Source organism: Colletotrichum orchidophilum (genome assembly GCF_001831195.1).
Source record: "Colletotrichum orchidophilum strain IMI 309357 chromosome Unknown Scaffold_48.1, whole genome shotgun sequence".
Lineage (NCBI taxonomy): Eukaryota > Fungi > Ascomycota > Sordariomycetes > Glomerellales > Glomerellaceae > Colletotrichum > Colletotrichum orchidophilum.
Genome location: NW_019173004.1, coordinates 40,703 through 66,781, shown reverse-complemented (window position 1 = coordinate 66,781; position 26,079 = coordinate 40,703). Strand labels below are relative to the sequence as shown.

General features: G+C 52.3%; 9 protein-coding genes across 9 annotated transcripts; 5 read left to right on the top strand and 4 right to left on the bottom strand.

Annotated features, from left to right (window-relative positions):
* Window positions 1-315: 315 nt before the first annotated feature.
* Window positions 316-2,067, top strand: CORC01_06420 (major facilitator superfamily transporter; the record flags this gene model as incomplete). The annotated part of the gene is made up of 3 exons (XM_022618061.1): window positions 316-573; window positions 647-883; window positions 949-2,067. The coding sequence occupies 3 exons, from the start codon at window positions 316-318 to the stop codon at window positions 2,065-2,067; spliced, it is 1,614 nt and encodes a 537-aa protein (XP_022475373.1).
* A 237-nt stretch (window positions 2,068-2,304) lies between these two features.
* On the bottom strand, window positions 2,305-4,345 carry CORC01_06419 (artemis protein; the record flags this gene model as incomplete). The annotated part of the gene is made up of 2 exons (XM_022618060.1): window positions 2,305-4,193; window positions 4,300-4,345. 2 exons carry the CDS (start codon window positions 4,343-4,345, stop codon window positions 2,305-2,307), a joined length of 1,935 nt encoding a protein of 644 aa, XP_022475372.1.
* Window positions 4,346-5,016: 671 nt separating this feature from the next.
* CORC01_06418 (major facilitator superfamily transporter) lies at window positions 5,017-6,579 on the top strand (the record flags this gene model as incomplete). Its single annotated transcript, XM_022618059.1, has 2 exons — window positions 5,017-5,164; window positions 5,222-6,579. The coding sequence occupies 2 exons, from the start codon at window positions 5,017-5,019 to the stop codon at window positions 6,577-6,579; spliced, it is 1,506 nt and encodes a 501-aa protein (XP_022475371.1).
* A 1,817-nt stretch (window positions 6,580-8,396) lies between these two features.
* CORC01_06417 (uncharacterized protein) lies at window positions 8,397-10,261 on the top strand (the record flags this gene model as incomplete). Its single annotated transcript, XM_022618058.1, has 4 exons — window positions 8,397-8,759; window positions 8,823-9,125; window positions 9,179-9,812; window positions 9,885-10,261. The coding sequence occupies 4 exons, from the start codon at window positions 8,397-8,399 to the stop codon at window positions 10,259-10,261; spliced, it is 1,677 nt and encodes a 558-aa protein (XP_022475370.1).
* A 2,426-nt stretch (window positions 10,262-12,687) lies between these two features.
* Window positions 12,688-13,471, top strand: CORC01_06416 (uncharacterized protein; the record flags this gene model as incomplete). The annotated part of the gene is made up of 2 exons (XM_022618057.1): window positions 12,688-12,903; window positions 13,358-13,471. 2 exons carry the CDS (start codon window positions 12,688-12,690, stop codon window positions 13,469-13,471), a joined length of 330 nt encoding a protein of 109 aa, XP_022475369.1.
* Window positions 13,472-14,540: 1,069 nt separating this feature from the next.
* On the bottom strand, window positions 14,541-16,136 carry CORC01_06415 (uncharacterized protein; the record flags this gene model as incomplete). The annotated part of the gene is made up of 1 exon (XM_022618056.1): window positions 14,541-16,136. The coding sequence occupies one exon, from the start codon at window positions 16,134-16,136 to the stop codon at window positions 14,541-14,543; it is 1,596 nt and encodes a 531-aa protein (XP_022475368.1).
* A 3,437-nt stretch (window positions 16,137-19,573) lies between these two features.
* On the bottom strand, window positions 19,574-20,707 carry CORC01_06414 (uncharacterized protein; the record flags this gene model as incomplete). Its single annotated transcript, XM_022618055.1, has 3 exons — window positions 19,574-19,789; window positions 19,863-20,015; window positions 20,063-20,707. 3 exons carry the CDS (start codon window positions 20,705-20,707, stop codon window positions 19,574-19,576), a joined length of 1,014 nt encoding a protein of 337 aa, XP_022475367.1.
* A 1,372-nt stretch (window positions 20,708-22,079) lies between these two features.
* CORC01_06413 (uncharacterized protein) lies at window positions 22,080-22,534 on the top strand (the record flags this gene model as incomplete). The annotated part of the gene is made up of 3 exons (XM_022618054.1): window positions 22,080-22,298; window positions 22,358-22,405; window positions 22,484-22,534. The coding sequence occupies 3 exons, from the start codon at window positions 22,080-22,082 to the stop codon at window positions 22,532-22,534; spliced, it is 318 nt and encodes a 105-aa protein (XP_022475366.1).
* Window positions 22,535-23,317: 783 nt separating this feature from the next.
* CORC01_06412 (protein kinase) lies at window positions 23,318-24,715 on the bottom strand (the record flags this gene model as incomplete). The annotated part of the gene is made up of 2 exons (XM_022618053.1): window positions 23,318-23,815; window positions 23,879-24,715. The coding sequence occupies 2 exons, from the start codon at window positions 24,713-24,715 to the stop codon at window positions 23,318-23,320; spliced, it is 1,335 nt and encodes a 444-aa protein (XP_022475365.1).
* Between the last annotated feature and the right edge of the window lie 1,364 nt (window positions 24,716-26,079).

Below are 26,079 nucleotides of genomic sequence, written 5' to 3'. Positions count from 1 at the left end.
ACCCGGGCCCAACGTGTCTATTCTCCACGCACCACCTGTCAACAGAACTCTCGAGACCTCCATACCTTCATATTAAGGGACCTGGTCTCCCAGTCCCATAACATTTTGTTTGCTTTTGTCATTCATCGGGTTGTTCTGGCAGCACACCGGCCGTCTTTATGTTTACATTGACACTTTGGTCTATTTTGCAATAATCGCGTCTGCTCACTACGAGTGTCTCTCTCTCTCTCTCTCTTTCTCTTTTTCTCTCTCGCTCACTCGCTCACTCTTTCTCCCTCTTTCTTTTTGTTGATCGTTTTGCCTCTCACAGACACAATGAGCCGCGTCAGTAGCCGATCAGGGGTCCGGCCGGCTTCGGCCGACCTCTCTGGCAGCATCTACCTCATCACCTCTGATGGAAAGACACTCAAGCTACCCATGGCGAGTAAATCGCCCAACGACCCTTTGAACTGGAGCTTGCCGAAGCGACTTCTCGCCATGGGCGTACTCATGCTATACTCTCTTGTTGCCATGCTGGAGACGCAAGCTGCCAGTCTGATGTACAAATCTCTCGCTATCGAATTCAATGGACAGGTAATTCCTTCTCTTCTGCCAAAAGGCGATACCTTTCAGAGACCATCGAAACAGCTGCTGACACTAGTTTCAGCAAGCCGATGAATATCCGTTGAATATTCTTGTTTCAACACCGAGCACACTATCCCTCGGTCTCGGGGCATTCCTCTGGATACCCCTGTCGGTAGCCATCGGGAGGCGGCCAGTCTTCTTGCTGGCTTCGTGCTGTCTGATACTCGCCACGGCTTTAGCTGCGAATGCCTCGGGTTACTACCAGCTCCTCGGGGCTTTGAGTTTGCAAGGGTTTTCCGCCGGATTAAGCCTGAGTGCGGTATGTACCGTTCTCTAACGTTTCCGCTTTATGCCAGCCACACTTGACTCACTTGCGTACTATAGTCGATTCTGATTGTCATTGACCTGACCTTCATTGACGAACGCCCAAATGTTCTGGGCATGTTCTGGAGTCTCGGGTGCGGCGTTGGCCTCGCGTCATTGCCCATCGTTCCAGCGCTCGCCACCTCCGGATGGAGAAGCTTCTACTCCGCCTGGCTTTTCCCCTGCCTTGCCGTGTTCATTTGCGTCTTCTTCTTCCTGCCCGAGACATACTTTGTCCGACCGGCCGTTGCCTATGACGGACACATCCTCGTTCAAGGTGGTGCGGAAAAGGTCAAGATTTACGACGACTGGGAAGAGCTGCCGGGCGGAAAAGTGAGTGAGGCAATCCAGGCCGAAGCCGTTCCCGAGACGGTCTGGCAAGGCATGGTACGACGATGGGGAGTGCGCAGGAGCGGTGCAGGGTTCAGGGAGATGTGGACGTGCTATATGCAGACGTTGCTCTGCGCGTGCAACCCCCTCGTTTTCTGGGTCGCAATCCTTAACGCTCTCAACTTTGGCGCAATGATTTTCATTGGCGAAACGTATGCGGTGGTCATGTCCCAGCCGCCGTACAACCTTCCCGAGCGTGTCATCTCCATGGTCAACCCTGTCTCGGCGATTGGTTCCTTCCTGGCCTGGCCCGCGTCAACAATCCTGACATCGCGGGTTGCCCGCCGCATGACACTCCGCAACGGTGGAATCCGAGATGCGGAACACTACCTCGTTGCCTTTCTCCCCGCCGTCCTGGCTGGTGCGGGCAGCGTCTTTCTGTACGGCCTCACCGTGCACTACAAATGGAGCTTCATCTGGATCTTCGTCTCCTATCTCCTCAGTTCATTCAGCGGGGTTGCGTACGGCATCGCCTCGACGCTCTGGGTCACGGAAGCGTTCCCTCGGTGGGCGGCGCCAGCCATGATCATCGTCGGCGGAGCGGGGTACATGTTGAGCTTTGCAACCAGCTCCGCTGTTACCCCGTGGCTCAGGTCACAGGGATATCTGGGTGCCAACTTCGAATTGGGCGCCATTCTCCTCGTCGTGGGAGGTATTGCTGTGCCCCTTGCTTTCTGGGGAAAGAGTTTGCGACAGTACATCGATGGTCGATGGGGTGTTTCGGAGGCTGGGGCTTTGCGTCCACAATAAGTAAACGCGGCAAACAGAACGTGTGGGGAGTGTGTGCAGTCATGCATGGCCCAGACAGTGTCATGAGAGAGGTATTATTACAGCGGTGCTGAGATCCTATTTCCTTGGTTCGCGTAGCTCATCAACGAGCAAAACCCGATCGTCAATGATAATCATAGTTGCAAAGACCAGATGCAGACAAAATCCCTGCCAATGGTGATATTCTGATGTGTATATAACTTGAGACACTGGTAAAGCTCAAGCGAGTCCAAGATCCTTTTCAGGGAAAGTATGGTGATCAATCGTGGAGAGGAGCCCAATTGGAGTCCATTCCCCGCCGAGGAGATTTTGCTCCATGGCGAAATATGCATCTGCCCGAATTTGAGACATATCGACAGACGATTTGAGTGATGCTGGTGAAATGTGCGAAATCGGAGACTCTTGGACGTCCTGGGGTTCCTCACTCTGATAGGAGAAGCTGTGTTGCTCCCATGTGCGGGTCCGTGTCTCGATGGACTCGGGGTTGCCATCGAACCCTTGAGGAAACGTCTCTCCGACCTCAACGATGGAAGATTCGGATGTATTGGTTTGGTGACTGTGCGAGGAATGTAACGTCGGGATGTGAGCCTCACTCGCTGGCAATTGACTGCCTTCAAGGCTTTCGGACAGCGGTTGCTGGAGGATCCTCAAACTCTCGGCGAGTTTTCCCATCTCTATGTCGTGATCAAAGACATTGCCGGAGCAGAAATCGCCAAAGAGGGACCGTATGCTAGTGTTGTTCCTGAGCCAGTCGGCAGGGTTTACTGTGCAAGGCCATACATCTTTTGGACGAAATATCTGAACCAGGTCGCATAGCTCGCGGTAGGACGAGTGTCGAGAGTAAGGGAATGTGATGATTCTCGGCAAATCTCCACTTGGACCGTCCGTCGTTTGTTCAAGAGTTTGTGTGGTTTGGTGTTCGAGGTATTTCCTCCGACCAACTGCTTGAAATGCATCTGTGATGGCCGCTTCATTCTTCTCTCCAAAGGACGTAATGTCAAGGTCAAGGGAAAGGCTCCGCCCAGCTTTGGCGCCGGTCTCGAGAAACTCCAAGAGACGAAGCTTTGCGTCAGCGGATATATCCGCAACGTCAATGAGCTTCGACACTGCCTCAATGTCTTCTGTTGACAGAGGGTCGAGCTCGGCGTCACGTTCAAGGTCATCCCCGCCGCCGCCAACGCCGACTTCGGCAATATCGATACCACCTCGAAGGTGTGCAACAACAGGCTGAATAGACACCACTTTGGAACTTTTGACAACGGTGCAGAAGTTTCCCCTCTCGCAGCTGTGAAGTCGAGCGTTTTCATCTCGGGTGAGGCATCCGGGATGGGGCGTATTTCCACACACGTAGCCGGCTAGAGCAGGAGCTTCTGGACACAGATGGATGGACGAGCTAAAGCGGTCGTGGGATGTCCTGCCGGTGAGCGGCGAGAACATGCGCATCTTGTAGTCGTCGACGTGGATTCGGGACTTGAGAGCCTTGGCTATCGCTACCCAGACCTGTTCGTATCCAAACGTCCATGCTTGGATGTGGAAGATGGTGTCGTCTGGATACAGTGCTACTTTGCGGAGCAACTCTGCGATGCCCTCAGCCTTGGTCTGGAATGGCACATCCTTGATGAAGGAGGTGTCGATGTAGATCTTATCGAGCGTCTTCATGCCAGAGGTGTACTCGATGACGGCCGGGCTTCTGGCAATCGCATTAACGAACCAAGGCTCGCTCCGGATGTCGCCCGTGTAGAGTATGGCGTGATATGAGTCCTCTATGAGGAACATGACAGCACCGGGGCAATGGTTGGCATCGAACAGAGTGACCTGGATGTGACTGCCGGGCGCCAGCTCTAAAGTGGTTGGGGTTTCCAGGGGCAACGGCTTCAGCAGATTCTTCAGATGCTTGTAAGTCTGCACACGTGCCTCGAGGATGCCTTTGGCGTAATTGATACGACAGGGATAGCGCTCGAGACGGAGGAGCATCTCCCGGGTGGCTGCGGAGCAGTATACGAAAGGAGACCGAAGGGTGTCGAGCCCAGCCAAGTGGTCGCTGTGGATATGGCTCAGGAAGCACGCAAGAGGCGGGCGACGATCTGCATGTTTCCGAAACAAGTCAACTGGCAAAGTTTAGTGCTGTGTTACAAAAGAAGCGAGGCCGATATCGTGTGAATGCTGCGAGGCGGGTGAATCGCCAGTGCGTGCTTCGTAGGATTAAGGACGTACTTCGTATGTCGGGGAACTCGGTGACGAGTCCATTGAATGTCGACATTTTGCCATTTCAGCATCGTTGGGGATGCGGGAAGCACGGCTAGCAATAATGCGATGCTGTCGAGACGTGAGGTTGAAGTCGCCCCGGAGGAAGCAGGCGAGCGCATCTGAAAGAGAAGCACGCGCTTCGAGAAGGAAGCTCCGATCTACTTCTCGCGCCCTGCAGATGGGGCCAGCTGCAAGCCACTGTGAGTCAGTCCTTCGGGACAACGTCGGATGAGTGGGGCGGTATGGCCGGAAATAGTGGGGTCTTTCATCCGGCTCCATATTCGGATCCGAAAGAAGGTCTCTCTCACTGAGTCTATGGCTTCTGTCCCTCCGCAGCGTGCCTGCACTTATCTGACAAAAAGGCAAATATTAGAGAGTTATCTGGAGAAAATTTGCATATATCTACCTTAGCAATGCAAATTTCCATGAGCCAGTGTACGTATTGGAGACATGGGTGTCCGATGTCGCCAGTGAATCAAGTTCAAGATCTCAACTCCGGAAATATGGGGCTCAACTCCGAAGGCCGGTCCTCACGGTCAAGCCTACCTGACATCAGCATCGATTGCAGGTGTATATAGGTCAGTTTTTCACCGTGATAGTCAGAACATCGAGACCTCCTATTCACTTAATTTTTTCCCCTTATCTATATGTAGTCATCGTCTCAGCAAGAATCGGAATGGAACAATGGCTATCAACAGCGCACCACAAACCACCAACACCAGTGACACGGCAGCGTCGCCCTCCTCGTTCGACCAGCCCCACGAACCATACACCATTTTCGACAAACGCCAAAAGGGATTGATCATAGCTCTAGTCTCTATCGCTGCCACTTGTTGGTCCAAGCCACATTCCCAAGAGACCTCGCCTTCCTTGCTGACCTAGCTCTCAGTCTCTGGCTTCGCCTCAAACATCTACTTCCCGGCCCTCCCCACCATCGCCGACGATCTCAACGTCTCAGTAGAGCTCGTCAATCTTACCGTCACGACGTACCTCATCTTTCAAGGCCTGGCACCGAGTATATGGGGTCCCATTTCCGACGTCAAGGGCCGACGAGTAGCATACTGCTGCACGTTTATAGTGTTTCTGGGAGCATGCATCGGTCTCGCAGAGACCAGAAACTATGCCACTTTGATCATTCTCAGATGCCTGCAGAGTACTGGTAGCGCAAGCACCATCGCCATAGGTTCCGGAGTCATTAGCGACTTCACCACTCGACAAGAGAGGGGCGGGTATATGGGTGTTTTCCAGGCCGGCTTGCTGGTCCCTGTTGCCGTCGGACCCGTCATCGGAGGGGCTTTGGCCGGGTCATTGGGATGGCGGAGCGTCTTTTGGTTCCTAGTGATCTACTGCGGGATCTTTCTTACGTTCCTCGTGCTGCTGTTACCAGAAACTTTGAGGTCGGTCGTGTCCAACGGCACCAGGGCACCGACGGACTGGCTGGGAAAGTACCCCTTAATCATCTACCAGCGAACCTCACAGGTCCGCCAGAGTCCCATTGCGTCACCACCAAAGCCGGCAAAGTCTCGCCACATTGATGTCACTGGGCCTCTTCGCATACTCCTCAACAAATGCGCAGCCCCTATCGTGGCGTTCCTCGCCGTCTACTACGCGGTATGGCAAATGAGCATCACGGCAATGTCAAGCCTCTTTGCATCACGATACGGCCTATCGGAAACCCACATTGGTCTGACTTTTATCGCAAACGGCGTAGGCTCCATGATTGGCACTCTAGTCACGGGCAAAATTCTTGACATTGACTATCAACGCGTCAAGGTCAGGTTTGAGGCGAGCAATGACCAAGAAAGTACCTTTGTGGACTCGGACACCAACCACGAGTTTCCCATCGAAAAGGCCCGACTCCGTCTTCTACCGATTTTCGCTCTTCTACAATGTATCTCGATTGCAATCTTTGGCTGGACCATCAACTTTCCCCGCCAGGTACACATTGCAGTACCCATCATATCAACATTTGTGACCGGCTGGACCGCCGTCTCGACCCAGTCTCTGGTCATGACATACCTTATCGACATATTTCCCGACCGCAGTGCCGCGGCTAGCGCCAGCGTCAATCTCGCCAGGTGTCTTGTCGCTGCCGGCGGCACAAGCTTCGTGATGCCGATGGTGAGCGTTATTGGCGTGGGGTGGGCTTTTACCGTGTGTGTTGTGGCACAACTGGTGGCAGTGACAAGTGCGGGCGTGCAGTGGAGGTTCGCCGCGCAGTGGAGGCGGGAAATGGGCAATGGCTGACCGGGTTCTTGAAGACACCGGTTATTTGGAGAGCATCTCGAACGGCGGTTGTCACGGGTTGGGATTTCACAGGTTGTAGATGAGTAGGATAGACAAAAGTTGATGATTTCTAGCTCCTTTTCGGTACATATAGACGTACGGAAACGTTTAAATAGCTCGCAAAAGTAGATTTGTGGTGATTTAAATACAGGTAAAATACACAGCTGTAGCTACGTACTTCACTGCTTCCCATGAGCTTTTGGAGAGGCTTTAGAGCCATATGCTAGGGAGATTTTGCTATTCCGAGTGAAATTGAAAAGGGAATGACAAGGAGAGTCCCAGACCGCGGGACGAGGAGATCGTAGAGAGGAATGTGTTGATTTCCATGGTCACAGGTGCCGCTGAGTGGACTTTGACAAGCCGTTGTCAACTTGCTGAGTGTGTTCACGATTGAATCTGACACCGTGAACACTCGGCATCTTACATGTCGGCTGGATCATAATTGAAAAACCTTCCAACGGCGGTTAGCTAGTGTTTAGTAACCAAATCTAGGTGAAGCCGGCGGCGAAGTCATTCTCCTGCCCTAGATCCGGTACAAGGATACGGGCATCTAATCTATCACGCCGAGGATCGGTCACGTCCAACTTGGGCTTGTATAAGAAGCTTTCTTAAGTCCTTGCATCGCAAAGGATCATATGAAGACTCTTGATAACTATTCTCCTATAATAGACATCGAAATCAACCGTGTAAAGACGTTGAAGCGGCAGCGTGGAGATGAGCGGACGGCGGCGGAGATGGTTAAGTCACCTCCGCACAGTCCCTCCACTACGACGGCACCGCGTGGGTGGCGCGGTCTCGAACATCCTACGTCCGCAGAACGTCCTCCGTCCTAAGCTATTGGCTGTGGGCGATGGGCGATGGAAGAATTTTATAAATACTCGAGTCCTTTCTCTATGCTCCTGAAATGGCACAAGTTTACTGTGCCCTACATAAGAAAGCACAATCACCACTCCATCATTGATCTGGTACTGGGCCTCGAATACTCAACAACCTTCTACGACTCGGTCAGGTTTGCCCAAACCTACATGTAACCTTGGAAAGGAAGTGACGATTCGAAAACACAGCTGGAGGCCCCTTTGCATCGGACAAAAGATAGCTGTGTCACCGATGAAAATGTCAAAAGGTCGCGGGTTCCATCAAGGGATTCCCACCAAGGTCGTGTCACAAGCCTGAATACCAACTTGTCTATGAAGCCAATGATACGGTCCATGGGCAGGGAATCAAACACAGTCAGTCGAGTGACCGGTCCTTCTGAATCATTCAAGATGGATGAGGGAGGAACAGCCGACAAGATTTCAATAAGAGTCCATGACAGGTTGCCGAGAAATTAGAGTCTTTGAGCCGCAGCGGGATCGAGGCATTGAACATCGAGTTTGTGGAGATACGGGAGCCACCCTCTACCGTTTTCAGAATCATCGCGATTGGTTTTCAAACCGTGTTAAAGCCATGAGTCAATTAACGCGTGGTGCTCCCAGCCTAAACGTGGTATATCTCGCGTGGCTGTCGAGAGAGTTTCTTGGCCAACGAAGACATCATCCAAAGTTGCTTTTACTCACGGCTTCATGAGTCTAATAGCCGCCAACTCGAGATTGAAAGGTTGCCGACTCATGAAGCCATCCTCGCCGAACCCAGCGACAGGCACATGTGATGGCCAAGCCACGACAAATTAGGAAGGCAATCAAGGTCGCTAGGCCCGCCTCCAAATCGGGACCTGGCCTACCAAGGTTGTACCTCGCTCATAAGGGTACGTGCATTCCCACACATATTAGCCCGTGAGAATGCTCGCTTTCCAGAATGTACATACCAGACTCAGTATGCCTCTCATCATGCTACCGATTTCGGTCTCCATCACCATCAAAAGGCAGCCCACGGGGCTCAAGCCTGAAACGACGTACACCAAGGTGGCTCAGCGGCAGTCCGAAGAGCAGCTCAAGCAGCAGCCCAAGACTCGGCTCAGCTTTGACCTGAAATGCCACTATTACGCGACCCGGGATGATATCTCTCAGTGCCTCATCTCACTGTGGAAGTATCTGCTCCTCGCTAAGCACCAAAAGAAGCTGGCAGGATGGGAATTGTTTGCGAAAAGGCTGGCACCGGGGCAAGATACTGAAGATAAGACACCAAAGATTGTGATATTGGAAGTAAGTAAACTGTTTCCTAATCAGTCGCAGAACCCTTGCAGAGACACCATTAACATAATGTAGATGAGATTCACACATAAGTGGCTGACCTACAATCACATGGGCGTTGCGAGACGTACGTTTTTGGATACCATGGAAGTTCTCAGAGACATAATGTCAGGATTGGCCATGGCGAATCCCAATGAGCGAGGCGCCCTCGACTGGGGCAAAGTATTCTCGTTTGGCTGCCATCCTCGCATTGCTGGCGACTGTAGCACGCCTTGGGGTATCGAGCCGGCGGGCTACTACTGTCATCCCCGCGAGCAGGGCGGCCCGAATGGCAGTGCGCAGAAGCAAACTCAGGAGCTTCTCCTCAAGTACATGGAGGTATGTTTGGCGGCCGACTAGGTGTGTGGGAAACGCTGACAGAGCATGCTCAGGTAACAGATCCCATCCGGGGAATGACGTTGGCTACGACCACGAGTTCCGTGGCACTTCGAGAGGCTCGCAGGCGAGTCGACCGGAGCGATGACAACACACAACCTCTCTGGAATGCCATTGTGTACTCTTCGGTCCTCGGCCCCGACCCCCTTCAGCTCGATATCGACTTGGCTGTCTTCACCACAAAGAAGGTTGTGAAGTGGTATGACGAGCTTTTGTCTTTGTGCAAAGTTGCTGTGCAATCTCAAGGCATCGAAAGCCGAGTGGACAAGGCGGTCACCCTTGCCAATCAGCTACACGCAGGGCCGGAACGGAGGGATGCGGCAACAGACGGTATCTCGGTCACGTCCAAGTCCAGATCTGAGAAGACTCTCTGTGGTGAGAAGGATTGGGGGTTAGGCAAGGTGACTGTAGTCGAAATTGAGGACATTAATGAATCGGCGATGGACGCGGACCGACATGAGTTGGCTCAGCCGAGCAACGCAAGGTGGTGGAGAAGAGTCCTTGCATGTTTTGTCGTCAAAGTCCGAGGCTCCAATCGTCAACGGCAGCAGGATGCGGTGAGCAAGCTGGTACGCCGTTCGTTGGAGCTCAGCCGCACAAGAGCCGAGTTGAGCAAGCGCGTTGTCGAGTGTAAGCAAGGCCCCGGATTTCCCCTCAAGAAACCATGGAGGCTATTTAAACTGACATTATTACAACCTGCAGTCAGCGCCGAAGTCGATCAACTGCAGCTCCTAGCCAGGGGCTTTATTCTGCTACTGAAACTGCAGACCAAATGGAGACAGGTACAAGCACTGGCGCAACGGCCCGGAGTGACCATGGTCGAGGTCAACAAAGTGACAACCGTCAACATTGACCACTTGTCGTGTGAGCGGCGGCGGACGCAAGCGATCCGTGAGAAGGTGAGCAAATTGAACAGGGCGGATGATGCCATGATGCAAGGCGCCAAAGAAATACTGGAGCGTAGCAAGAAAATGAACGCGGAGCTAAAGAGCTTGCATAAGGACTTGAAGAAGCACGCCTACAGGTACGAATCCAAGGCAAGGTTGGAGCAGCGGGGGACACTTGTACGTTGCGAGTAAAGGCCGGAGTGAGTTGAAGAGGCGATGAGGTTTTGTACATGGGCGCGAGGCGTCAAATTGAACTCGTATCTAAGTGTTTGGCTTTGAAATTTGGTTCCCACATGATGATGAGACATTTGCAGGCGCTAAGCGTCGAAGACGGGGAGTTGGGACTTCTGAAAGGCTTCCAAAACGGTAGGGTGAGGTCTGTCCTTCTGAACTCCTGGAGCCTGTCTGCGAGACAGCGGGGCTCAACGGTCTGGCAGCAGCAGGGCCAGCACGGACAGACCCTTGGTGCAGGCAGGGTGGCAAGGAGGCCTTGGGGCACGCCGTTAGCACGATGGTCGCTGTGGGACGTCCGGTGAGGCGTGCGTGGGCCGTGGGGGAAAGGATGAAGGATTCGTCTTGTCCATTTGCTATCGTCGCCACATTCCACTCTGTTGAATGCTTCCAGCTATTCATGTATACTGTCCACTATTCCAAGAATCAGGCTTTGACTCTGCCCTCAAGATGGAGAGCTTCCATGTGAAGGTGATTGACAGACACGATTGACGGCAAAAGCATGGCGAGATGGGTATGAGAACAGACGTGGCGTTGGCTGTGGTCACGGGGCACGCTTGTGCTGCAAGGTTCAGGCGGACGTTGCCGCTGAAGATGATGAAGAGTTGAAAGATTGCGGGAGGAGTGTTGGGTTTTTAGAATTCCCGAGGCAAATGTACGGCCAAGGCATCCGTCATCCGTGTAGACAGACGGGAGGCCATCTGATCCGTCGCGATGGGCTCGGGAACAAGACACCAAAGACCGGGGAGTTGGGCGCCAGACGTCGCGTGCCGGGGGGTGGTTCCGGTCGGTCTAGTACTGGCGCGTCCTTCGCTCGGGTCCATCATGTGCTTGGTCTGGCGAGGTTGCCGTGGCCGAATCTTGCCCGGTATTTCATCGCGATGGCCGCTGCGACGGCTCGAGGGACGGAATCATCATGCTGAATGGCGCTTGAGTTCCTGACTAGATCATGAGCGATGTAGACAAAGAAGACGACAGGATATCAACAGAGACCCAACCCCACGCCGAGTCTGAGGGGGCTGGAAACAGGAGGTGGGAGATGAGAAGGACGGGACACCAACTCGTGACCGGATTGCCGGGCCCCCGCCCCGGGTCTGCGCCGAGGCGGAAAATTTCACGAGTAAAATTACAGTAAAATAGAGAACAGATGTTAGAAAGTAAAAGGTCAAAAATGTCGAAAGAGGGGGGGAAAGGTAAAGAATACGTCAGGGAAATTCAAACCAGAGGGTCGACAAGGGCCGGACTGGGGGGGAGGGGGTAGAAAGATGGAGGATGGAGGGAATGGGGAATAGGTACTGCCAACTGGCCGGGCGGGTAGGATAAGGTATCGAGAGAGAGAGAGAGAAGAAAGGAGTGAAGAATGCAATGGGAAGGGGCGCAAGATCAGGCCGTCTTGCCGTGTCTGATAAAGCGCCAAAGATTGCCTGGGCCAGCCGCCAAGGAGCTGGAAGGACGGGACCTGGAGTCAGATACCTGAAGGTAAGGTCGATAGATACCTTATTTTACCAGAGATACTTGGCCTGACTCCAGAAGTAAAGGCAAGGGAAAGTAGGTAGTAGACGCAACTGCCCATTCGGGCACATCCCATCCCATCCCGTCCAGATCTTGTGCCTGTCTTCCTTCCCTCCAAGCTCACCGTCCCGCGTTCTTGCCATGTATTACCTCATGCTGTCTGCTCTTTCCATCTCATCCCCTCACGGGGTCCCCAGGAAAGAAGGCACGGCTTTACTCCATTCATTTGAAAGATAATTGAGTTAGCCGAATGAATATAAACCATATTCGGATCAATTCCCCCAAAAGCGTTCACGGCATGGCCGGTTATTAAAATGTGTTCGACACCGCTCCCTCCGTGTGTATATGTGTGAGTGTGTGTGTGCCCCTTGTGACCGTCCACCACCACCAACACCACCGCCGCCAGCACTCAAATCAGCCATATCCGCAGTCCTTCCCCCTCCCCTCTCGCGCCGCAACACGAAACCACGTCACCTCCCATCTTCTCTTCTTCCACAACAACACCTCGCCATCTAACCACCCCTCGTCGCAAACTTTCAATTTTTCATCGTGCTTTGGAATAACTCGATTCTGCAGCTTCAGAAAGCTTTTACGCCTCCCTTTTCCATACTCTTTATCCATTTGTAAGTCTGCCAATCCTCCAACTTTGGCCCGTTTTTCCCACCCATCGCGCCATCGCCACAAGCACTTTGGGGTGCCCCCTCCTGCTCCTCCTCCTTCTGCTCCTCCGCCTCTCGTCTCGTCTCTTTCTCGCGAGCGCATTCACAACCAACCACCTCCTCTTCTCGTCGCATCATTCCTATCGCGATCGCGTCACTCTTCTCATTGTATCCCAATAACTAACATCCCATCGCGACACCAGACCAACCGTCAAAATGGCCCGCGAAGGAACCCGCTCCCAGACCGGCAACTCCAAGCCGCGTCTCTTCCCCGTCGTCGACACCGCTCCCGTTCGCAAGCAGAACGCCGCGACAACCACGACCGCGAAGAAGCCCAAGACCACTTCCACCGCTGCCAAGGCTGCGAAGCCCGTCGGCGTCACCAAGAAGAAGGCTACCACCACCAAGAAGGGCCCTTCCGTCGCCACCAAGGTATGTTCGTGATGCACTCTGCCTTGCCTCTCTTCTGGACTCGGCTAGAGTCCCGCAACCCTCCATCACAACCACCTGTCAATCTCCATGCTCCTAGACACGACGTCGGATTTTTGAAGGCGGTCTTATCGTTTTGTGCCCAAAAAATAAAAATAAAAAATCGGGCGCGAAACTGGCGCGTCCGCCCCGTCCTAGACGAGATCCTTACCCCTGCCCAACCAAGATGATTGCCCTCTTTTCTTCCAATATCCTCCCCCCCCCCCCCCCCCCCCCCCCCCCCCCCCCCCCCCCCCCCCCCCCCCCCCCCCCCCCCCCCCCCCCCCCCCCCCCCCCCCGCGAGACCCTCTCCCCCCCCCCCACCAAATGCTCTTCCCCTTTTTTTCCCCCCCCCCCCCCCCCCCCCCCCCCCCCCCCTTTCCGTAACTCAACTAGATGCTAACAACATCTTGCGCAGGCCAAGTCAGTAGCCAAAAAGGCAGAGACCAAGGTCGCTGCTGCCACCAAAGCAGGCAAGAAGGAGACCAAGCCCAAGACCACCAAGGCCAAGGCGGCACCCGCCGCCGCCTAAGTGTGCCTCGGTTGCTTCTCTGTCTGTCTTTCTCTCTACTCTCCCCCTCTACATCATCTCCCACTCGCCTCGACGACGCGTCTCTCGCCAAAGCCCTCTTCGAAGCATTCTTCGCGCATGAATGAGTCTCTCCCATCTTCACTACGGGGCTTGCCAGTGTCTTTTCTCTTCAAGATACCACCTTGATTGTTGTTGAGCGAGCCGACTTTTTGGTTTGCTTTTTGTGACTTGGGGTTACTGGGGTCCGGTTCTGCGGGGGTGTCTTCGTTTTCTCGGGTTTCTTCGGGTCGCTGCTGCTGTCTATACTCGCCCCGTCTGCATGTTTTTGGCGGCCACTTCCTCTCTCTCTCTCTCTCTGTCTCTTAGTTGCACCGTTTGGGGTTTTGGACCATGGGATGGAAACATAAATAGGAATATTGCTCGTTGGGTCTGGGTCTGGGTCTGGGTCTGGGCTAGTCTGGTTTGCTTCAAATCTATTACCGCAGCAGCAAGGACCGAACAGGGGTCCAATGAAACAGTCCACAGCGATTGAAATCCGTTTGAACCATCTTCTATACATTCTCCTGTCTATAACGTAAGGTCAGCCGTGGTAATTGCGTAGAGGTAAGGTACTTACTTGAGGCACCTGAGGTAGGCCGAGTAGAATGGCTGATACAGTCTCACCTCACGTAACCACATCATGTGTACTCACCACCAGTTTGACCCCGTGCGCTCATCCTGTCAAGCGTGGTTGACGGCGGCGGGTGTTGGGAGAAGTCGTCAATATCGATAGTAGTCTATTCAAAAGGATAAACGAAAGTGGTATCAAGGTGCACAAAGTCTGCCATAAGCTCCAAGAGCACTTTTCCACAACCGCCCTCTGCTCCTTTTTGCCCCCCTTTTTTGGATAGTTAGGCTGCCATCCCAGCAGCTTTCTTCGTGTTGGACCAACGCCATGTTCTGTCCAAGAGGTTGATCCAATGCTGCCAATCAAAAGTAACCTCAATGCTGATGCTCCAAAATCAAACCACATGCGCCGTGTTCCCCATTACACCAGTCCGTGCAAAACCCATCGGACAAAAGCCAACGATTAGATGGGAAAGTTCAACTGCTGCTCCGCCCACGGGATGTTGTAGTAGTTCTCCCAGTTGCGTCCGTTGCGCGGGCCCTCCTTGATGAGCTGCATCTCACGGACTCCGCAGAACATGCCGTTGCGTCCCGTCCGCTCAACCATCTTCCACCCCTCTCGGCGCTGGTAAATCTCCTCCATGAAGCGTTGGCCCTCGACGACCTCCCTGTGGGGGTTCGGGGTCGGGAACCGTGAAAAATACGTGATGATTTCTTGCGGCAGGGCCATGAGCCTTTCCCAATGGCGAATCACGCGCTCAAGGCGTTGGGTCCTCTTGCGGTAGGCCACGCGCACGTACGGGTTCACAAAGACGCCCATGTCCGGCTCGCCGGCCTTGTCCGCAACACTCGTGACGTCGGCAAGAAATAGACAGCATTCGCAGGCGTCAAAGTATACCTCGGGTTCATAGCGGAATCGGACTGGCCTTGTCGCATTGTGAGGGTGGTCTGGGTTGATAACGTGGTGCGCGACAGCCTGCCAGTCCTTGGTCGGCAGCTTCGTCTCCATGTTCTGGATGTACTTGGCCTGCATAGCCACCATTCCACCCCAGCAGCTCTTGACAGGTACCGCGTCCGTCTGGGAGATCATGGCCTTGCGCGAGATTCCCTGGCCCTTTTTGGTGAAGTAGGGAAAGAGGGGTATGCCGTTGGAGTAACCCTCAGCGTCGCGCTGCGCATAGAGGTCGTACTCGAGGAAGGGATTCCAATCATAGTCCAGGGAGCACGCCGAAAGGTAGTGAGCTCGGCCGTCTTCGCCGGCATTCGTGCTGAATAGCAGGTGGGCAGCGTCTACCGGTGCAAAGAGAGCATCATTGAGGAACAAGATCTTGTCATACTTGACAACCCCTGCATCCGTGTCGTACTGGTCCAATGGATAGAGTGCGCGATTGCGCATCTCGGACAGATATGCCAAGCGCTTCAACCTCTGTGTTCCGTCAGGCATGGTGACATGCGGGAAGACGTTGTAATCGACCTGGCCCTCGCTGATGATCTTGTGTTTGCATGGGACATTTTTCTTAAACTCCTCCAAAGCAGCAGTGCCCAAGTCACCGCTGTCGTTTTCGTAGATGCTCAGAAAAGTGTTGTCCTCGCCAATCAGGTGGATCAGGTCCAATACATTCTTGGCCCATTCTCCTCCTGCAATCTTGCCCTCGGGATCAAACAAGCTGACGGCGATGAAGACCTTTTCGTTTTGCAGGTTGGCGCAACCAGACAAGCTGTCGGATACCAGGCACCTCTTCCTCAGATCCTTGTAGTGCTTCGGGTGGCGCGTGTACGACGGGAAGAAGATCGGGGTAGTCACAAGGATGAAGAGTATAAACATGAATGTGTATCGGAGTAGCAGTCGCGGGAGAGATCTCGGTTGGCGACGGAAAGTCCTCAGCAACGACTTTGGCCGTCCTTTCAGCCATGCAAGTATAGTCCCTCGTTGCCTCCTGCGCGAGATCGAGGCCGAGCCGGGAAGCAATGGCTCCTTGTGTTCATCGTCGAGGTCGAAATCGTCTGCAGACGAAGACGAGCGTTTTTCGACATAGGCAATGTCTCCCGAATTCGGCATCGTCGTATTTCGGAGCGAATCGGTGGAACGGGTTCCGTTTCGAGTCATCGTCGTCGTCCTCGTCGTCTACTACGTACAAGTGTGTATCTATGTAGATTCTGGGGGGGTAATTACTGTGTAAGTCGATGCCAATATTGTCTGCCAAGACAAAGCTCACGATGATATTGAAAGTCCAAAAAAGGACCCGTTGGCCGTAATTGGAACGCGATGTTACAGTAGCTCCGCAGAAACAACGTGTCAAATCCGGCCGTTGTCGAGTTTTGCTTGGAACAGGCGCGGTCAGAGGATCCAAGATCGGACGACGCCTGGAGGACTCGCACCAAAGACGAGCTGACGTTGTCTGAGCAGGGGAATAGGTTCGACGGGACTCCTTGGTAGAAATCGGGAAGGCGGAGCAAAGCGAAGCAACGGAGGCACAGGATAGGGGGAAGAAAGAAGATGGGGGGGTAAGGATTACAAGAACAGTAGCAGCGTCCAGATGATGGACAGGAAAGGAAAGGCGTCGAGGTCTGGAACAATGGCGACGACGAGCCAGCACGAGCCAGCACGAGAGAGGAATGGGCTTAGAGTTTGGGATGGGTTTGGGGGCAGAACAAACAGACAAACACCAATCCGACGCTACCCCAACAACAGCCACCATTCCATACATAATTAGTTGTGTGTACGTACGGATACAGGAAGCGACACCCACGGTCCATGATCCATGATCCATGGCCCACAACCCACGACGATGATGGTCACCGCTAGAGGATAGCGTTGTGCCATCGCGGTCAACTGAGAACGTTGCATGGGTTGGGTTGGTTGCACTTCCAGGCTGTTGGTGGCTGCAGGGGAAATAGGGCAAGCAGCAGCTGGACGCATGTCGCAGGGCAGCGTGGGGATGCAAACCCTCGACAGCCTCGGAACTAGGTGGTGTCTGTTTCTGGTCCGGCAATGCGGCGCCATCCTGGTCTCGAGTCTCAACCAGTGTCGCTGGTGGCAATGGTGGTGGTGGACTGCTTGGAGCATATCGAGAAGCATTGAAGTTCTGTACCCAGGATCAGATGCCAGGGGAAGAACGTGCTTGGTCAGGGTTGACAAGAAGACCCGGCTGGGCAGACATGGGTAGCTCCGGTACCTACCAACTGTGCCTGTTGCAACTTGCACCTGCGGCCTGCCCACATGCTCCAGGACCTTGGCATGCACTCCAAGCCAACGGGCTCCAGCAGCGGGAAGATGAACCAACGTGCGATCAGATTGCAAGAGTAGAGTGCATATAATTGTTCAATACGGACACTATACGGATAGTTTGGTTAGTATTATTGTTTTCACTACCAAACATTGCGACTGAGCTCTTAACCCTAAGACAAGGAGGCAAGGGGTATCCGTAGCGAGCTCGGGCCCCGACGCCCCCCGACGCCCCTCTCAAGCCCCGTCTCTCAAGCTTCGAAGATCGCAAGGTGCAAGGAAGAACCTGAGAACGTGAGAACGAACCAAGGAGAAGTGCGTTTGGGCCTTGGCGTGGGTCGGAACTTGGGGTCCAGCCTGTGACAATCGCAGTAGCACTAGACTCCAACAGGACTGGCCCAGTGACCCACAAAAGCAATCAGAGCCAATCATCACTGACAGTGGGGAGGAGCCGAGTAGGTACTGGATGCACGGTCCATTTCTCATCTCGTTTCGGCCGACTTTTTTTTTCTTTCCCAGCAACCTGGCATGTTCCTTCCCTTTTTCCCCCACTTGCCTTATTTCCATGCCTTACCTAAGCCTTGATGTGTCACTTTCCGTTCCCCAGGCACTCGAGGTTTCCCATCCTTCCCGTTCACTCCTCCCGTGCTCGCCCCTCTCCTCGTGGACCATCTGGCATCAAGACTTGGCAAAAGATATCTGCAAACGAACACCCCATCGCCAATCACTGAACCTACTACCGTCCACCGTCCGTTCACCGTCCACCGCGGGCCACGGCACGCCGCACTACCCACCCACGCCACCTTCCGTACTGCCGTGCTGCTGTGCTGCGATGCCGCTGCTGAACTCCACGTTGCATCCCTGCCGTTGAACCGACCGGATCCGCATCTCCGGGAACGTCACCTGTTGATGACTTGCTAAGTTGCTATTACAATATAGTACATTACCATGTAGTCTTTCTCCTGCGCGCGCCGCGCCCAGAGAAAGTTTCAACCCTAACAGCCAAATTGGACAGAAAAAAAAGAATGGTTCAAGGCCTCGAGGTTATGAATAGCTCACTGCAATCTCGGTGGTCCATGTCGGTGCTGCCGTTCACTCACCCAGCGGGCGTCGGTCGGCGACTCGGCGCACACAGCCAGAAGCCGTCGGGTCTCCATATGCAAGGCACTCGGTAATGTATCTTAGTCAGCGGGCGATTTCCATTCAATGTCCGTCCGTTGCTCACTCACTCACTCCCAATTCATTCCTCACTCACCCAGCAGACTACATCAGACAGGTGAAGTACAATCGGCAAGCAGGATTCTATTCAACAGCGTAGAAACAGTATGAACCTACCAATTCTGTATACGCTTCAAGCGAGTTTTCTCTACACATACGCTGCATCCTTCGGTGATGGGTGACCACGATCTTCACAGGTCGCAAATTTCCCCTTACCAAGCCGTCATTCAACTCCACCAGCCAGCTCCACCACCCCTTATTTCGGCTCCGCGGCATCGTCAACAGGCCTGCAAAAGAGCGGGGACCGCGATTCGCGGCCTCCGATCAGCATTGGTCAGCACTCTGTTCCTCCCTCCTCCATCTCTTCTTCTTGGATGCTGTAAGCGTGTCATACTCCGTACATGGATATGCAATATCGAGTAATTGGCCCTTATGAGGGATAGGAGTAGGAGCAGAGATACATCTCTTCTTCTGGCTTAAATGCAAGACATCCAAGAGACGCGCTATTGTCTTGCCAAGCTAACCTTGGCCTCACGCAGGTCGTGACATTGCATGAATGGCAGCCTAGAAATGCGAATTGTTTAACTAACGGTATTAAGCCTCCGTTGCCTTCCTCCTCTCTTCACGGCACAATGTGCGGGGTGTTTGAGTTGAGATGAGCTGAGAGGGATAATATGCTCAATGATCAGACGCAATACAGCAATTCAGGATGAGACAGTTCCTGAGCATACCCTCATGACCCTTGTGTCACCTATTCTTGGGGATGGAAAAATCCCTGTAACCAAAACATTTTCTTCTTCTTGTGAGCCCCGTGTCCGCAGTTCTGCCAAGCAACGCAGCATGATCTGTCCGTTCACTACTATGTCGTAGTAGTCATACACTTAACTATGATGATGACAATCCAAAGAGGAAGAAGACAGGAGTGGTGCTGTCCGTCAGCATCCATAACATACCCATGACGTTTGTAAAGCCGTCTCTACCTAGGCCCTCTATTTGAATGAGAGCGAGGTCTGGTCTCAATGTGTATGAGTCGTCTTTTCTACCATCCTTCACTACACATAATCGAATGTTTCATGCCGCTGTGGCGAATTGAAGTAAATATCTGACTTCTTCGCCATGGCTTTCTCTTTCCGCGTGCCCAAGAACCAAGCAGCAATGGTGAGCAGTGTGAGGCCGACAGTGAGGACTGCAAATAACCAGATGTGCTTTGATACGATGGACTGGCCGTCCATTGCCTCCCAGTTGAACATGTCCATGGAGAAAATGGCCTACCATGTCGTCAGTGAGCATGAACATGTATATAAATGTCTCAACATGTCAACATGGAGCTATCGAACGTACCGCAACACTGGATAGGGGGAGGTATATCATGGTCAAGAGCGCAATCGTCCTCATCTGGGCGCTTTCGACCTTTGTTTGCACTGCAATGGCAGCATTTGCCTTTGAAATTTTGGTGTTAGTTTTTGAATCCTGTCTCGCAATGTGATTCCAAATCTGTTGATGTCAGTACGTACGTTCAACTAACCGACTAAGGCACTAACCGTTTGCATAGCCAAAGATGTGTTGCAAATCATCATATTACACTCATCGATTTTATCGTCATATTCGACCATGATGTCGTCCACCCTCCTCTTCATCTTTATTCCCACATTCGCTATCTCTGCTGCCCTGGGCTCATTGCAGTGGATGTATTCAGCCTCATCGAGAGACTCGAGCTCTGTCGTAACAATATTAATCTCTTTTGAAAACTTTGTCAACTGTCGTTTCACCATACGTATTTGATCCATCAGATTTTGGCTTTGAACACAGAGAGAAAGATGCTGTTGTGCTTTCGTGCCGTCTGTATCCTCTTCTGGACGCCACGGCTGTTTCTCAAGCTGCTCTGATCGGAGGGTAAACGGATCCATGAGGTCTTCTACCGCCTCAACCAACCTGGCCCTCTCTAGCTCTGCAAATACCCCTGGCAGTAAGAGTGGGTGGAATAATTGTTTGCCTGCTCTCCGTATTTTCGCCTCGATGCTTCCCATCTGCTCGCCGCTGCAGCCGTAAACGACAGCGAATGTGGTCCCGGTGCTTGGAATAAAAGTGGCCGACATGGCCAGATCGTCTGGAAGACTAGAAGACATGCGCGCAGAAAAGGCTACAAAGGGTGTCAGTCTCGTTGAGATGAACAAAGTCAGGCGCATAACCAACACATCTTGAGATGACCGGACGTCGCGTCATCTTCACGAGCCGAAGAGAAACAAGGAACTAATCTTGCTATCGTCCGCTTGATGTTCCGGGATATGTGAAATTCCCTCGCAATTCTCTCCCAGGTATTCTTGGTGAATGGAAGACATTGTACTCTGCCCGGTGTCTCGGAGACTGGGGGAGCTCTGCTGCACAAACTAATCGAAATGACGGGGTCAGCATAACGTCCTGTAATAGTGGTCCCTGAAATAAAAGGCCAAGGGTGAATAGAGGGTCCGACTAACACCACAAATATACCTGGCTTTAACTCCTTCCAGTTAGGAGAGCTATTTTGTGGCTGTTGGCATATCCAGTCAGCATTGTTGCTAAGCTAGTAGAGAATACTAGCGACTCACAGAGCTGAACCACCGCTCCCATTCTTCCTTGCTGTGAAGAGCTTGACTCGAAAGCTGTCTGATGTCAGTCATCCAGAGGGTGCTCCAGCGTCGTGTATGGACTGATGCAAACCTCCTCGCCTTCTAGAGCTCTTAATACCACCGCCTCCCGCTCTTTGTAATCAAAGAAGCCAAGATCTGATGCTGTCCAAGTCAAAGTCTCAATTGGTAAATCCATCTTCATGCGTTTAAGTGTTGGACACTGTTGATCCAAAATCACATTTAGGCTCCGAGATCGTCAACGTGAGTTGTGTATCGAATATTGAAATAAACGCCGACCAGCCTACTCGGGGTATGGTGGAGTGCTAAAAGATATGCTATATCTCCAAAGACGATAGAATGTATTTGAGTTATAGCTCTTGGGGAAGAACTATGTAACAATTTGCGACAGTTGACTATATCAGGAAACCGGCCTCTGTTTTATCGCCCGTAGTTTCTACAATTCCAAACCCCTCAGGGCATGCTGCCACCCGGCCTGCCTTGCAGACTGCCTTTGACCACTTTGAGATGTTTTCTGCGCACACCATGCTGGGCGGTGCCAAGACCGATGAATACCCTGTCGGCTTACTTGCAGCCACCGAAGCACCTCTTGACTAGTGTATGTAGGCAGATCCGAGGCCGAGCGACAGGCAGTGTTCAGGTATGTGTTGTCGGGCAGCCATTGGGATTCCCTTCATGCGTCATGCAAGACAGGGTGTGTGGGACTCAATAATAGGATTGGTCACCTGCATGCATGATCCAATCCTCTCGAGAAGGAGAGCCTCACGGGGTAAGCCAGCTTGGGTGCTGCCCACGCCCCCCCCGTGCCTTTTCAGATCCCCAACCACTCTTCCGCCTTGACTTGGACACCGAAAACCAACAAGTCACTCACCAAAAACGCTGTGAAGCACACCTTACCTTCAATTCATGAAGAATCCGGCTTGGAGACCTCGGAATGTTCTTCCTTAGAAAAGGCTCAGGCCGCAGTGACAAATCGGAATCGAAAGCAGAGCCTGAAAGGAAGAGTTGCGACCAAGCAACACAACCAGCATCAAAACCAAGACCAGAATCGGAATTCCCCTGCGAAGAGGTATTGAGAGCGAGGTACCATAATTCGGCAAAGTTGAAGACATCGCTGGATTCTATCTATGGCGAAGGGAATTACAAAGTCAAGGTATGCCATCCACTCTCACTTGTGACGGTATATGGTTTATTGACGGTCGCTTCAAACAGGAAAGAGCCAACAGATTCATTCTCATGCTACCAGAACCATTGAAAAAGGTCTGAGCATTACCCCCTACAAATTTCATTCGCACAGGCATAATCGCATTGGCATGACTAACGTGTGCGGTTGCGAAGGGCGAGCTAGCAGCAATTGAAAAACGCATTAGGGTACACTACAACGATTGAGTTAGTTGGCCTTGCGGCTAGGAAATTGGGAATTCTGACCTTTCGAACTCTAACGTTGCGTCAAGGACTCAGAGTTTGATTTCAAGTAGATGAGCCGTTCCGTTCTCTCTTGGCTGGAATCGAATGATGGACGGGATCTATACGCTTGCGATTCAATGCGGGCTAAGTGACGGCTCCTACTTTCGACCTCTTGCTGGAAAATTTTCGGATCCATGATCCATCAACATTTTTGCTTTTGAAAAAGGTCGACTGAACGGCATCAATGTCGTAAATCGCGGGGCTTGGGCTTGAGATAGTAATCGGGTTCGACGGAGCAAGTCTTTAAAAGGTCTTTCATTCTTTTGCTCAACAAGCTCGATGGAATCCTCGTCGTGGAATCAGGGTTCAGCATACCATCTCTGATGACTTCCAGTAAATCCCAAAGATACCAGGAACAGTCGGGATGGTTTTGGAGTTTTTTGATCCATGTAGCAACCGAGGACTTGAGGAAAGCCTGTTTGTTACTGATTGAGAAAAATATATCGGAAGTGAAGCCATGGATATCATTTTCCATTCTGAAGTTGGGGAATGTTTTCTCCACGGCTTCGAGTCCTAGCAAGAACCAGGTGACATATTCCAGGAAAACACACCCAAGACTGAATATATCAGACCTTGGCGACACAAGACCGAATTGCAGATCGAACTCCGGGCAGCGGTAAGTGGCCGTTCTTTCCAAACTGTTGGGGTCTTGTTTTGAGCGAGAAACCTGGGTATGCAGTCTTCCGAGACCGAAGTCCGCCAAAGCTAGAAGACCGGGAAAGCTGTTTGATCTGAACCACAGGAAGTTCCCTTTCGACTATAGGTAAGCTTTAATCGATATGGAGGAGACGGATGTAGTTTACCTGGTTTGATGTCTCCGTGCCGTCCATATAGCTGCTTGTTGGAGTCCCGATCCTCAAGATACCGCACAGTTGGCTCACGGTCATTGTGAACGCAGCGGAGAGCCTCAGAGACTTCGTAGAACTGAGTTGCCATCCACTTGCAGTGCTTTCTGTCTCCAACTAGACGTTCATTACTTTGCCAGAACTTATTCAAAGTGCCGTCAGCCCAATCGAATAAGAGATAGAATGTTGACTCCTTTGCCACTGTATTATTCACCTCAAACGTAGCGAGAAGCTGAATGATATGTTTGTCGTGATATTTTTGAGCAATGGATACAAGTGACGACAGTTCGAGATTAAAGCTGTCGCGATTGTGGGATGTGAGCTTCTTTAGCGCAAAATAGCCTTGTGGGTGCCGTATCTGGACGAAAGGAATGGTTAGTTCATCGACTAAACACGGCAAATGGTTCACAATGTTCCTTACCCCATGGCCCCCAAAGTCAAAATGGCCTTCATGGATTTTCACTTTGTATACCTCGCTGAAGCCTCCATAAGCGTTTCCAGAAGGATCTGTCTTGTTCTCCTCTTCCTCAACCTTACACACGACTTCCATGGGGAAGAAGTCGCCGGTGTCGAGTAAGTAATGCTGGTGTCTTCCATACTCCCATGTGATGAAGGGAGAGCACAGTGTATATGCCCATTGGCAAAACATTGCACGATCATTTGGACGACGATACTTGTTGAGTAAGCGATGTTCCTTGTGTTGCCGACATTGAAGTGTCCGACGTCTGTCGACGGGTACATTTCGTAGGGGAAGACAGCTGTCTCTCAGCTCATCTTCCGACATGAGTATGGACATATCCTCTTCTGTGCCGATGCCAATTAGGATTGCGAGAAGCTTGACACAGGGTGACCTCGAGCCATCTGAGCTGCCATATCGGATTTCTCTGGCGAGCTGATTCTTATCCTGGACGTCTTTGAAGCACTTGAGCACATGGACAACAGATAAAACCCGATTTAAGGTCATAATCTGTTCGAACTTGTGTCGGGGTATAAAGTCCTTGTCCGGGTCAAAAAAGTAAGACACCGGGGCCTCGTCAAGTTCACCTTGAATGATGCTGACCACATTGCGTTCGAGGCGAAACCCTTCTGGTCGTCTGGAAGCTGCATGGCTCTTTCGACTTGGATGATTCTTCTGTTCGCTCTTCAGTCGGGAAGACTCGCCTCTGTCGTAAACATGAACGACTTTCCTCGGATCATCCAGCACAAGCTTTCCTTGTTGGGATAGTAATTTGAACACATCTTGAGGATTGGTTGACATGATGGAAGTTGTGGGGTCTGGTTTGTACAATAGTAGGTCTCTAGCTGAACTCACAAGACCAAAGACTTGCCGATGATGTCCAGTTGGTGCCTGGCTCCTGTGTGGACTCTATGGTCAGCCTCAAAGGGGTGTCTCGCAAGTCGCCACAGGTGTCTGTCGATCGGAAGTAATGCGCGAGGATGTCGCGCCAGCGACGAGGAATCAAGTGAGGCAACGTAAGATGAAGAATTGCGAAAGTTGTATGCACGCGAGATGGAGAAATGGGGTCGGAATGGAGCATATCTTAAAGCCAATCGTGCACAAAGACGGGCGACGAACATTGAAGTACCTTTCCTGGAGTCTATTTTCCCATTTGATGGAGTGCTGCCTCCGGCCATGATTTGCTGGCAACTACCCTTGGCCTTAATAGGAAAGCCTCGTTGACGGGCCTTGCATCTCATGTAGAATTCGGTCAGCAAAACGGCTGGAGAGCAGCGATGGTCTACTGATAAGGCAGAAGCAGTAAGGCAACTGGGTACCGCACCAGGGTCTCAACAAGCCGCAGCAAGACGAGGGCAGTTTCTTGAATGGCTTGGATAATTGTCTTACTCTAAACCGCAGTTCGCATTTCCCCATGTGCCGTCGAGGACTGTGCTCATGCCATCCGCCAGATGCCGATGAAGTGAAGGGCCCAGGAGGCCTCGGCCCGCCACCCAAGTTCATCTCTCGAACCGAGCATTAGCCCCCACCGGCTGCCTCATCGTCATCTTCAAGGAACATAATTTTCAGAAGAGATGGTCCGATCAATCTGCTAAATTGATACTGACGACTGTATTCGGAGACTCTTGGGTGGTGGGAATACTTTGTTTGCCCTCATGGAAAATTGCTCCCGAGAGGATTTTGGGAGACGAGGTAAACCGGCATTCAAATGACAATGAGGTTGCTAATGGCTTCGACATTCCTTTTGAAAAGTGAGTTTCCGCGGACTTTTCATACATCTCAGTTTTGCTACGGAGATGTGTGAGGGATTTTAACACCCGATGCATTTGATAAGCCCCGTATGTGCTGCGCAAAGCGCTCCGGGTAGGGATGGTTGTCACGCCCTGTCGTGGCAAGACAAGAGATGGCCACTCACAGCAATAGTCTGCCCACATAAGGATGACGCGGTTGCGAATAAGCCAAATGCGCTTCAAAAGCGCACCCTAGACGCAAGAGGGATCACATATCTTGCTTTTATTGCCTGCAGTGCAACCAACATGCGCTGACAACGCATAGCTACTGCGGCGCAGCCGGTCAAAGCCTCAGAACGGGCTGGGTCGCCATGTGGTTCGCCATGTGGTTCGCCTACATCCTGGCTACAGGTCAAGGTTGCTTCCATTAATGGC